This window comes from Botryllus schlosseri, chromosome 7 (genome assembly GCF_051294905.1).
Source record: "Botryllus schlosseri isolate E-star chromosome 7, Bs_hap1, whole genome shotgun sequence".
Taxonomy (NCBI): domain Eukaryota; kingdom Metazoa; phylum Chordata; class Ascidiacea; order Stolidobranchia; family Styelidae; genus Botryllus; species Botryllus schlosseri.
In genome coordinates, this window is record NC_137242.1 from 9427778 (window position 1) to 9438422 (window position 10645).

At 41.4% G+C, this 10645-nt stretch overlaps 1 protein-coding gene across 1 annotated transcript; it reads left to right on the plus strand.

Annotated features, from left to right (window-relative positions):
• The first annotated feature begins 525 nt into the window (after nucleotides 1-525).
• LOC145443835 (uncharacterized) lies at nucleotides 526-8708 on the plus strand. The gene is made up of 6 exons (XM_080321793.1): nucleotides 526-931; nucleotides 3578-3909; nucleotides 4708-4945; nucleotides 5038-6369; nucleotides 6956-7015; nucleotides 7309-8708. Exons 2-6 carry the CDS (start codon nucleotides 3715-3717, stop codon nucleotides 7485-7487), a joined length of 2004 nt encoding a protein of 667 aa, XP_080177919.1. The 5' UTR covers nucleotides 526-931; nucleotides 3578-3714; the 3' UTR covers nucleotides 7488-8708.
• Nucleotides 8709-10645: the final 1937 nt, after the last annotated feature.

The following is a 10645-nucleotide window of genomic DNA, read 5'->3' on the forward strand; positions in this document are numbered from 1 at the left end:
AATGGCGCCATAAATATAGAGGATTTCAAGTACAGACAATATGCGAACTTACGACAATAGACTGTGTATGCAAACGTAGACGGTTTTCCTTCTCAGCTGTGATGGAGAGATGAATTTAAGAATCAAGTTGTTCATAATTTCACGGAGGTGTAGTCGCAGTCAGTTGATTTAAATGTTTAGACCATCACGACAGCAATAACCAAGTCTGAAATCAATTTATGGGTAAGCTATGTTCAGATTTACGAGATTAGTGATGCAGTGTTTAACCATTGTCAACGTCATCGTAATGCAACATATATTACCGTGACAGACACGCCTAATGGTAAAAGTACAGGAATGAATCCATCACATTGGGAAATTCAATTCAGTACTTTCAAGCAAGAATAGTCGCGAATAAAAGGCGCAAGTTTATTAATCAACTATTACAGGAACGATCGAAATTAAAAATTTTCGCTTGGACAGAATATGCGTTTTATTTTATCATGCATTTGCAAGCAAAAAGTCAGTGTATAGAAATTACATACACTGAATTAGATTTATTTATGTTTTTTTTCAGACGAAGGTGCTGCTTTTTAGCAAACCAAAAACATAAAAAAATATATATACACCATCTATGCCTAGTACACGAAATACGTCAGCAAGAAGATTCGAGAAGGTGAACTCTTTCAAGCGAGAATAGAAGAAACTCATTCGTATCGAGAAGTTACAAACATTTCCATTTCCGACCAGCGGTGACAGTATTAGTCGCCGTTACCAACAAGACCTTGCAGAGCACTCGGTGTCACGTGTAGTCACCGGGATTAATAAACTTTTTATTCTTTAACGCATTTCATCGACAACGACCACTCTTTTTATCAAGTACCAAGCTTATTTTCCAAAACAAATTCCAGTGAAGAACACGTTTACGACGGAACACAAGACGCAACAATCGGTGAGTACTCGATGTACATCGTTTTTTATTTTCTTTAAATAAACGGAAGGTAGACCAAATCGGTTGTTTACAATCGGATTCCAGACCGGTAATACGCAATACAACGTACACATCTCTGGAAACGTTTTCACTTGCTGCTGTTTGAAATATACTGCGCTATGGTGTATTTGGTTTGTACGCGAGACTACTAAATATATCTCAGCATAAATCCGCCTCGTTGCAAGGTGTGGTGCGTGTGATGAAGACACATGAGCTTGGGTTTTTATGGTGAATTTCACAGAAGTACATCATCAAAGTATAGCACATTTTGGGACAAAACTATTCGTACGCAGGAGATGCTGCTTTTAGCGACGGTATTAACACGTCGTAATCCAATGAATGCTGTGTTTTTTTTTTACATTCGCAATATATTCAACTTTCTGCAATATATATTTGAATAAGTTTTTAAGGATAGAAAGGCCGTTCAATAATTAGTCCCAATACACATAGATGCCGATGCATTGAACTACTGGTCGCTTTTAGGGTGGTAATTGTCATTTCTTATGTTGCGCCACACACAGCAATAGCATGTGATAGATCAGATATATTTCGCATATTCAAAGAGGTGGTATTTTTGAAGGAAAGTTAGAATACGCTGGTACAATGGGGTGTAATAAAATGCAATTTGGTCGATATGCCAGTATAATATTTTGAACTTACATTACGGTTCTGTATAGGAATCTCTTTCACGATTTTCACACATTAAATAATGTATAGTTTGATCGGTACATAGAGTAATATCACGGCTACGAACCATAACACCGGGAGAACGGATTTGTTCTATTGAAATTATCACGTTCTGTTAACAAAGTCGTTTCAAGTTTGTATATAAAGTTTCGTGAGTACACGAAATCAAGATGTAACGTAAATATGTGCTGATGAAATACTCATTTTGTAAGTTCGATATGCAACCGATCCATGACTCGAAATGAATACCCCATTCTGAAACCTTTCACCCGCTTAACCGGAGCAGATATTTTCGTGAAATGTTCGGTCAGGATACACGATATTAATCACTAAGTAATACTAGCGCCGTAAGTTCATGCGCTGCGCTGCGCTGAGTCATGGCAGCACACATAGAATTTTTGTTTGATACCGATAGCTCTGCATCTCCTGTTTGAAGAACCCGGACAGGCGAATCATTCACGCACGTAATCATGGTTTCAATATTTGATTGTCCGTTTTGAATTAAGAAAACCAACAAACGACGCAAGTCCGAGATAGAATTGAGAAACAAAGTGTGACGGGTCTGGCTATCACTCAGGTTGACATCGCAATGTCAAACGTTGTGGCTATTTCCATGGGTTTCGAGAACAGTGAATTACCGGGCTTGGACTGAATTTATCATTTACGCGGAGACTCGAGCTTGTTTCAGCCTGTTCACAAATAGCATATCTTTGCGTTTTTGTAGCTTGAAGGTTTCGATAAATTGTTACGGTAGGTTGAAGCTTATGCGACCTCCAAAATTTATACTTCATTTACCTTTCAACCGAGCAAGCCTAAATTCCAGACCTTGACATTCCACGCTACATTGATCACGCACCGCGCTCTAGAAGACGCGATATCACTATGTCAATATTTGGGAGGTTGCGACAACAGTTCAACGGGGCAACGACTCCGTATCGGCAAGAAACGTACGGACTTGGAACGCTATCCCGTTAGACGCGTGTCGAATTATGATTTCATGTCCCAAATATTTCTACTCGTACGTAAGGTATATTTCTGATGATATTTCGTGGACCTGATGCGACCCCATAACTCTGCGGGGTAGATATTGAAACACGCATGCGTTTAATATTTACCCGAGGCGACCAACGTTCTTACGCAATGCGTCTTTTTTCACGTTGAGCGTAACTGGCGAGGTATAAAGGAAACTTGCTACTCAAATATATCAGCGTAGCAACGGAACGGGTTTGCGTGAAGAACGTCTCTAATAACAGTATAGCGTCGACGAGACGAGAACGTGACACTCTTACAGAGGTCCCGTTGAAGTTATACAATGTACCTAATTACGACTGGAAGAAAAAAAGATATTCCGAGCAAAAAAAATCGAGAGTATAGTTTGATCCTTATAATAAAGTCGCGAGGAATGAGATAACTCAAATACAAAATACTAGGACCGAGCATGTTAATAGTTACGAGCGGCATCCGCACAGGAGAGAGAGAGCTACGCTTGTGTCTTTGCTAAATATATTTAGCGGAGATGGAGCCAATTCCGGTCGCTAGTGCCGGAGAAAGGATAATCTTGATAAAGTATTCTTAGAGCGAGATTAACTTGCTGCTTTGGGAACTTGACATCAGCTAGCCTCCAGCGGACTGCGTTTCTTGATAGACACTTTATGGGATTAGCGATTTTTTCTACGTCTGATTTTCACCGGTATATATTGAAAATTTATCATGACAAAGTCGCATATCGCTGCTCACCTCGGCGGTCTTCAAATCGAAACTACTTATTACCTGCTAAGTCAGGAATAATTGTATATGTATGCTGTATAGTATATCTAACTTTTACCTCGTGCTATACATTTATTCATTTTAAATATATAAATGCAGTATGAAAGGACTTGTAGTTAAACCAATTCGTAATTATTGATATTTCTATTTCAGATTTGTTGAGTATCTAGCATCAATTGGTGGAACTTTGTCGAAGATTCGCCGAGCGATCATACCGATCTTATATCAACACTTCTGTATCATCATCACGTATACACGCAGCGCATTCGCCATTCCACATTGAATACCCCATGGCAGCTGCTACGACATTAAACTATCCTACGAGTCATTGCAACCTGTTTGAGACGACACCATTTCCGAAATCGGCTGACTTTCACAACATTCCTGATAACTATAGCGCAGCTTTCGTGAGCCACGAAGTTCCCGCTCTGTCTCCGGATCTACCAGTCGACGCGGAGTTGACCAGTGATTTCGACCAGGTGTCGGTAAGTAATGTTACATGTCAATTTATGGTAAAGGGATCAGTGTAGCGTTTTAAAGTTTATGTTTTTGAAGCAAGTGTCTTGAGGATAGGTTAAGTTAAACGTCCTTAATCGGAGATAGCGTGCAGAAAGACCCCGGTAAAACATATCATCTGGGTTGTAAAATTACTTTGTCGGCGACGGTATATTTTTATCTTGCTGTATGCAAAGGCTATACCGTACAAAGAGAGGTCCGGAAGAGTAACGATCGCGTATTTGCTCTTCTACAAACCTATTTGTTCACCATCGTCCAAGCGATGGTAAGTGTAGTCGAAGTAAAAGCATTCTTTCCACACACGCAAACATTAAATGTGTATCGACGTTAAAATTTATTGCGTTACTGACGCACATGCTTGCAAAATATGTTTGCCGAGCTACGAAAATGTGCGTGGAAACAGCAAACGCACGCAATCTTGCTCTTTTCAATGTATGCAAGAATGCTTCGGTCTATTTATACTATAGTGGTCGGGAGGTCATATATGTGATACGCGTACCGCAAGACACTGAAGTCCCAGCATACTCTCTTCCAAAGGAAGCTAGGGCACTATCACTCACCGATATAAATTGCATATCGTTGCTTATTGTCACTCAACAACGCTCAATTTGACTTGGTAGCTCAAATCAAGTCACTTCTACGCAATCAATACTAGCTGGTCAATTATGAGCGGGACGATTTCTCATGTTTACTCGGCCGTGAATGACTTTGAAAAGACATTTGTACTCCTTCTGGGATGAAAGCTGAATAGATTTCTTTCCTTGCAGGTTGGCATGGAAAAGTATTTTGAAAGCGACATCAACAGCTCAGTCATGGCATCCGTCCATTACAACGCACGGCATCAAAGCGAAATGCCACCTCCGTCAGCGGCCAACTATACAACATGCGCGGTCCCGCCAACATCAGCTCGACCAAGGCCTACCTTCAAATCTGATCCGGAGATCTTCAGACGTGACAGCGCCTCAAGAGTTAACGAAATCTTGTCGCAGCCTGACTTTGCTCTAGGTGAGTTAAACTGGCACCAACGTCGGTTACAAGGCTGAAACAGCCGACAATACAACAAATCTTGGATTTAACCAATCCTCTCACCATCACAGATTTGAGCACGAGTACGCCGCATGATTCCTACATGCATATGGAACATACTATGCACGGAATGGATCACAGCGAAAACAGATCATCAACAATGGTCAACATCAATTTCAACGTAGTCGTTGGACAACGTAACAGCGTCAACGGATACGGCAATCCTCACCCCAGCAGCACAGAAGGTCATATGAGCCCGCCACACGCAAATACTATGATGAGCTCCCCTTCCAGTCAAATCGCCTCACCATCCCACACATCGATGACATCGCCCCATAATCACCACCTTGGGAGTCCCGTAGCGTCCCCATGCGGCAGCGCAAGCTGCGCGGAAGCCGCTGGTCCCACTTCCCCTAACATACCTCCCGTGTCGACCTTCATCACAAGCTCCGACGCGATGCTTCACTCGCCACCATCCGTCGGTTCGATGAGGTCCGCGACGTCTCCGTACCAACCAAGAACGCCAAACAGCTGCTACGCAAATTCGTCGTGCTCCCGGTCACGACAGTGTTCGGAATCAGACTCTTACACGCAGTACGACGTAATGCATCACAGCGTCACCTCTTCGGTCGCGACAGAGAACGAAACTAACTGCATGGGCGACATGACAGTGAACAGGTCGCGATCAGCCAGCCTGCCTCACTCCGCCGAGCGGCTCATGTCGCGGTGTTCTGAAGGGTACTTTTCACCAATTTCCTCACAATCCTACACAAGCCCGAACCCAAGCGACTGCCGGTATTCGAGCGGTTATCAAACAACGTGCATAAAGTCCGAACCCGACACGGTACAATCCAGAATGATGACATCGGAAGGGTACGCATTTGAAGAAAATGCATCTTGTAACAGAAGGTGCAGTTTGGACTCTCACTTAAACTCGAATCACCACAACCAAAGAAACAGCAATCTTTATAACATCACGAACACTGGGTTCTCGGTTCAAACCCAATTTTTGAAGCAAGAACCGATTCACGAAACGGACTTAATATCGAAAAGTTGCAGCTATGGTTCGGAATTTCCACGACAGCTCACGGAGGAGAATTTTCATCAAAATTTGCATCAATACTTCCCCAACCCTGTTAACCTGACGCCGGTAGACCCACACAGCGCTATGCAACTCTCAACTCCATACGCGCACCATGATGTAAACCACCACCGAATTATCTCAAACGGCTTCGCGATATCCCATAATCAACTCCACCATTCAAGACACGGCAGCGGTGATCACAGGCCACCCCCGCCTTACCCATTAGCAATGAACGGCACCATTCCGTACAGACCCCGATACAGTCGAAGGAATAATCCGGACCTGGAGAAGAAACGAGTTCACAAATGTGATTATCAAGGTGAGAATAAGGTTTCACTCAGTTCCCTTAACAACGCGGCACATTAAGATATATATTAAACTTCATCACTCTTCGAACGCCTACGTAGTCATTTCAACTGAAAACGTGACACGGCTCGAAATGAAACGTTGTACTCAACAATAGACTACGCCATTGGCTGGCTCTGGGTTTCATTCATATTTCAATATCGCAAAGAATTCACGCTATAGTAAATATCAAAGTATTGTCATTTGTATTTGTACGTTGTACCAGGTGCTATGAAAGTCAAGAGTTATAGTTCAAGAGTTGGCCTTCAACTGCTCTATACGTATACGTAGCTTTTATACTGGTATCTTTCCAACCATTGATATCTTGACTTATTTTCAAAGGCGATATTTCGCATGCTATAACCAACAAAGTAATTCTGAACTGACACAAGAGCACATTCGCGAGTGGAGCGCAGATGATTTCCTATAACGGTATAATTCACAGGCAAAATACCGAATAATTTTTCCTCTAAAATATGACCATGAATAATATTTCCTGTGCGGATCCGAAAAGGCACATACAAACGAATCAATCATTAATAAGAGCGTGTTCTTTTTAGGTTGTACCAAAGCGTATACAAAGAGCTCCCATCTGAAAGCACACCAAAGGACTCATACAGGTAATTTGGCATATATTATAAGACTTTTACTGTGATACTGGGTACCCTTTGAAACGATCTGTCGTTCGATTCTTTGTCAATGGACCGCATCGGAAGATTACTGGATAGGAAATACGGTTTGACAAAGCGGAAAGCAAATATCTCTACAGTATATTGACAATTGACGGAGATGCACGAACACTCTAGTATTGAGAAAATAAACAATTGTGACAATGCTAGAGGGGTCTCGTGCTGGAATCGCATTCCAAACAAGATGTGTACCTAGAGGCTACAAGATATTTTTTCGCTTGCAGGTGAAAAACCGTATAGCTGTACCTGGCCTGGATGCGACTGGCGTTTCGCGAGATCTGACGAGTTAACACGTCACATGAGGAAGCACACAGGAGCAAAGCCATTCAAGTGTATGGTGTGCGGCCGTTGCTTCTCTCGCTCTGACCACCTTGCGCTCCACATGAAGCGTCATCAGGCGTAATCGAGATGGCCGTAACGAAGTCGAAGCGAAAAGCAGTGGCGGGCTGGCGGCGGTCGAGTTATCTGGTGATGCTCATGAAGTCAAATTGACTGAAGTAACCGAAAAGCCATCATGAAATATCCGGCTATGCACTACATATGATGCCATATACCATCGAACGAACAAAAGACTTTTGCTGCTCAGCAACAGAACAAATTTCCCCATCGAACGTATTTTTGTCACGCAACATCATTGGCTATACCATTAATGATTATTTGCTATCAGTACTTATTCACTATTTGACATGTACAAACCGAGTACTATCTTGTACCGGTAGAACTGAATATAATCGCTGTACACAGTTAGATGCAGAGTAACAAAACCTAGTTAACTAGCATCCGAAGCTAATATGTGGATTATGTAGAAGATAACGGATTTACGAAAAATGATCACTGTCGAAATATCCAACAATTCGTACAATCATGTACATTTACTTTCAAATTCTTTCTTTTATTCCTCGAACGACAAGAGATTTCTATTCGTATTATTGCGACATAGTTTCAAATCTCGCCCATATAATATATTCCCAACTAATCAACACTTACATGATTTCAACTTCCTTCTGATCTAGCGTGTGAGAAGTCAATAACTAATTAGGAAAGCAATCAAGTCATCAATTTCATTAGTCTGTTAACAGCTTGCTTCATAGCTGGTTATGAACTCCACGCAAGAATATTCCCGAAGGCAAAACATCCTTTATACTAGTCGCCAATTTATTTTTTGTTTCCATAGTAACTCTAGCGCCGTTACAGCAGCAGCTTTTATTTTATTATAAGATATTGTAAATAATATTTACTTTAATATTGGCGACTGTTTCTGCCGCCTGTTTCTCAGAACAAGCCACGTTTTGAGTATCTATTTTCTTGTTGTGTGTTCTTCAACGCTAACCAAGCCAAAAGTTCCATAAATGCAGTTATGGGTGTCTTTCTTTATTATTTATAATTGAAAGAGCGGCCTTTATAGTTTGTAGACTTTATAGTAATCGATTTGTGACGTCTCTCCGCGAGGATTGATGTCCTCACTTTGTGTTTAAATCGACCAAACTCGCGCATGAGTTTATTCTTTGCAATTTTCATATATTTCTTTTTTATTATCACTTTTCAGAGTGGTCGAGTACAAAACACGAAACACCCGACGATAGTTTTTCGTCGAGCATAGTCAAATAAAAATATTTTACCGAAATGTGTTGCGTGATAGAGTCGACTGTGTGCAGTTTACATAAGCTGCGGTTAGTTATATTGATGGCAGAACTGAATATGAGACCAGCAACAATGTCGTGAATCTTGAATAAGATTTGGGAATATGTCCTTTTCCGTCACAAATACGGACCATGGCAAACAATAACTGAAAAGTCAAGGCAGCATCACGTAGTGAAAATGTTTGACCACTCATTCGTGTGAGTTTGATAGTCCGTTCTTGACGATTTCTGAGCTTTGCATGAGTTAGTTCAGTGGATCTTCTTGACCGGTGTTCCGGGGAACCCCAGAGGTTGCCTGCGCCAGTCTTACCTCAGGCTTACCTCAAACATATGATTCACGACACGCCTGTCTTGACCAACATTGACTGTTAGGAATTGGGTTCGATCAGCATGTAGTCGAATTGTGACAGTTGTGGTGTTAGGTCATATGCATTGGCCGAACCGGGGGTTTGGATTTCGAAATCGAAACCAAGTCATTTTGAAACGCCGATGCTATGTCGAATATATATAAGCTCATTTGTAGGGCTGGGCAAAATCGAGTACCTGAATGATTCGATTCTGAATCACTGAATATGCTTCGAGTCGAGTCGAGTAATCGAGTAGCACTCATTATGACGTCATAACATAATGTAATATGTCAAAGTTCAAATATGTACCTTTTATGCGACCACAAAGAATGTAATGCCTTCTATCCATCACATTAAAGATACTTTGGCATTTTTCGACCATACCGATTTCATTGCACTTGGTAACAATGTTGTGGGATTATCATGACTTCGAAAATGTGCTATTTCCAGCAGCGTTCGTAGCTTTTACTGTATATTTAGTATGTTACGATACGGCCAATCGAAGTTTCAAGGCTGCAACAGTGAAAATTAGTATCGAAACTATAAGTTTGGTTGATAAATTAACTTTCAGTTGCGAGGAGTGTATAATTTCAGTACTCGAAAAATCATCTTTTACTACTCGACTCGAATCATTAAAATTATTACTCGATTCAGATTCGAGTACTCGAATCATTGTGCCCAGCCCTACTCATTTGTATGGGCAATTGGTATCACGCTGTTCCGTCTCGACCGGATCATACGATGGCACGTTCCAGGGTGAAGCTTCGCACGTCAACCAGGTATCTGAAAGCAGAAGTTACACTGGTTTGCAATAAAAATTCATTGTACTGTTTTTGTGCGAAAATAATATTTCAATGGCATTGTTCCTTTAACACTCTGCTGATGCACAGTTCATTTTGCGCGCCAATAATTTATAATTCTATCAGTAATGTGTTAGATGTGTATCCTTGTGGCTCAGTAAAATCTAGGGTTCCCAGAAGGCTTGAATATTGACGTAAGGTCTACACAGGTTAGTAAAGGGTGAGGATCACTGAGATAGCTGTTAGATAGAGGTTGCATATTCTTCCAATTATCAATCAGCTATGTCACTTTTTCATACCTGGAAACAACATGAATATATTCATTATGTTTTATTAACACCAAGGCTATTTATTTAAATCGGGAACTGTCACCATCGGTTTGCTCAGCCGAGATGCATGGACTTGGACATCATGAAATAATTTAAGCTGCAGATATACTATTGCGTTGAATCCTGGAACATCCACAACCCTAAATTGACAGCAACAATAAACAACACCGAAAAGAAATATGGATGAGTATAGTGTGCTAAAATACAACAATCTATCTTCGGGGCATTGTCGACACAAAGGATTCGTGATCTAGTTTGTCCAACTAGTCCGGTTAACGTGCTCACCTTGCGCAACAACCCTCACGTTCACGGAGAATCGTGCAATCCATTTGCTACCACGCCATCAGCGGATGTGTGCGTTCCGCACGCTGTTCTGAAAGGCGGCGGAATAGGCGATGTGCGTCATAATGGTATTATTAGAAGCAATCGGGTATAAAAAGAATGT

Coding starts and splice junctions, on each gene's coding strand:
- LOC145443835 (XM_080321793.1), top strand. CDS start 3,715: ATGGCAGCTGCTACGACATTAAACTATCCTACGAGTCATTGCAACCTG. Junction 4,946..5,037: donor GCAGCCTGACTTTGCTCTAG/GTGAGTTAAACT, acceptor TCACCATCACAG/ATTTGAGCACGAGTACGCCG. Junction 7,016..7,308: donor ACACCAAAGGACTCATACAG/GTAATTTGGCAT, acceptor TTTCGCTTGCAG/GTGAAAAACCGTATAGCTGT.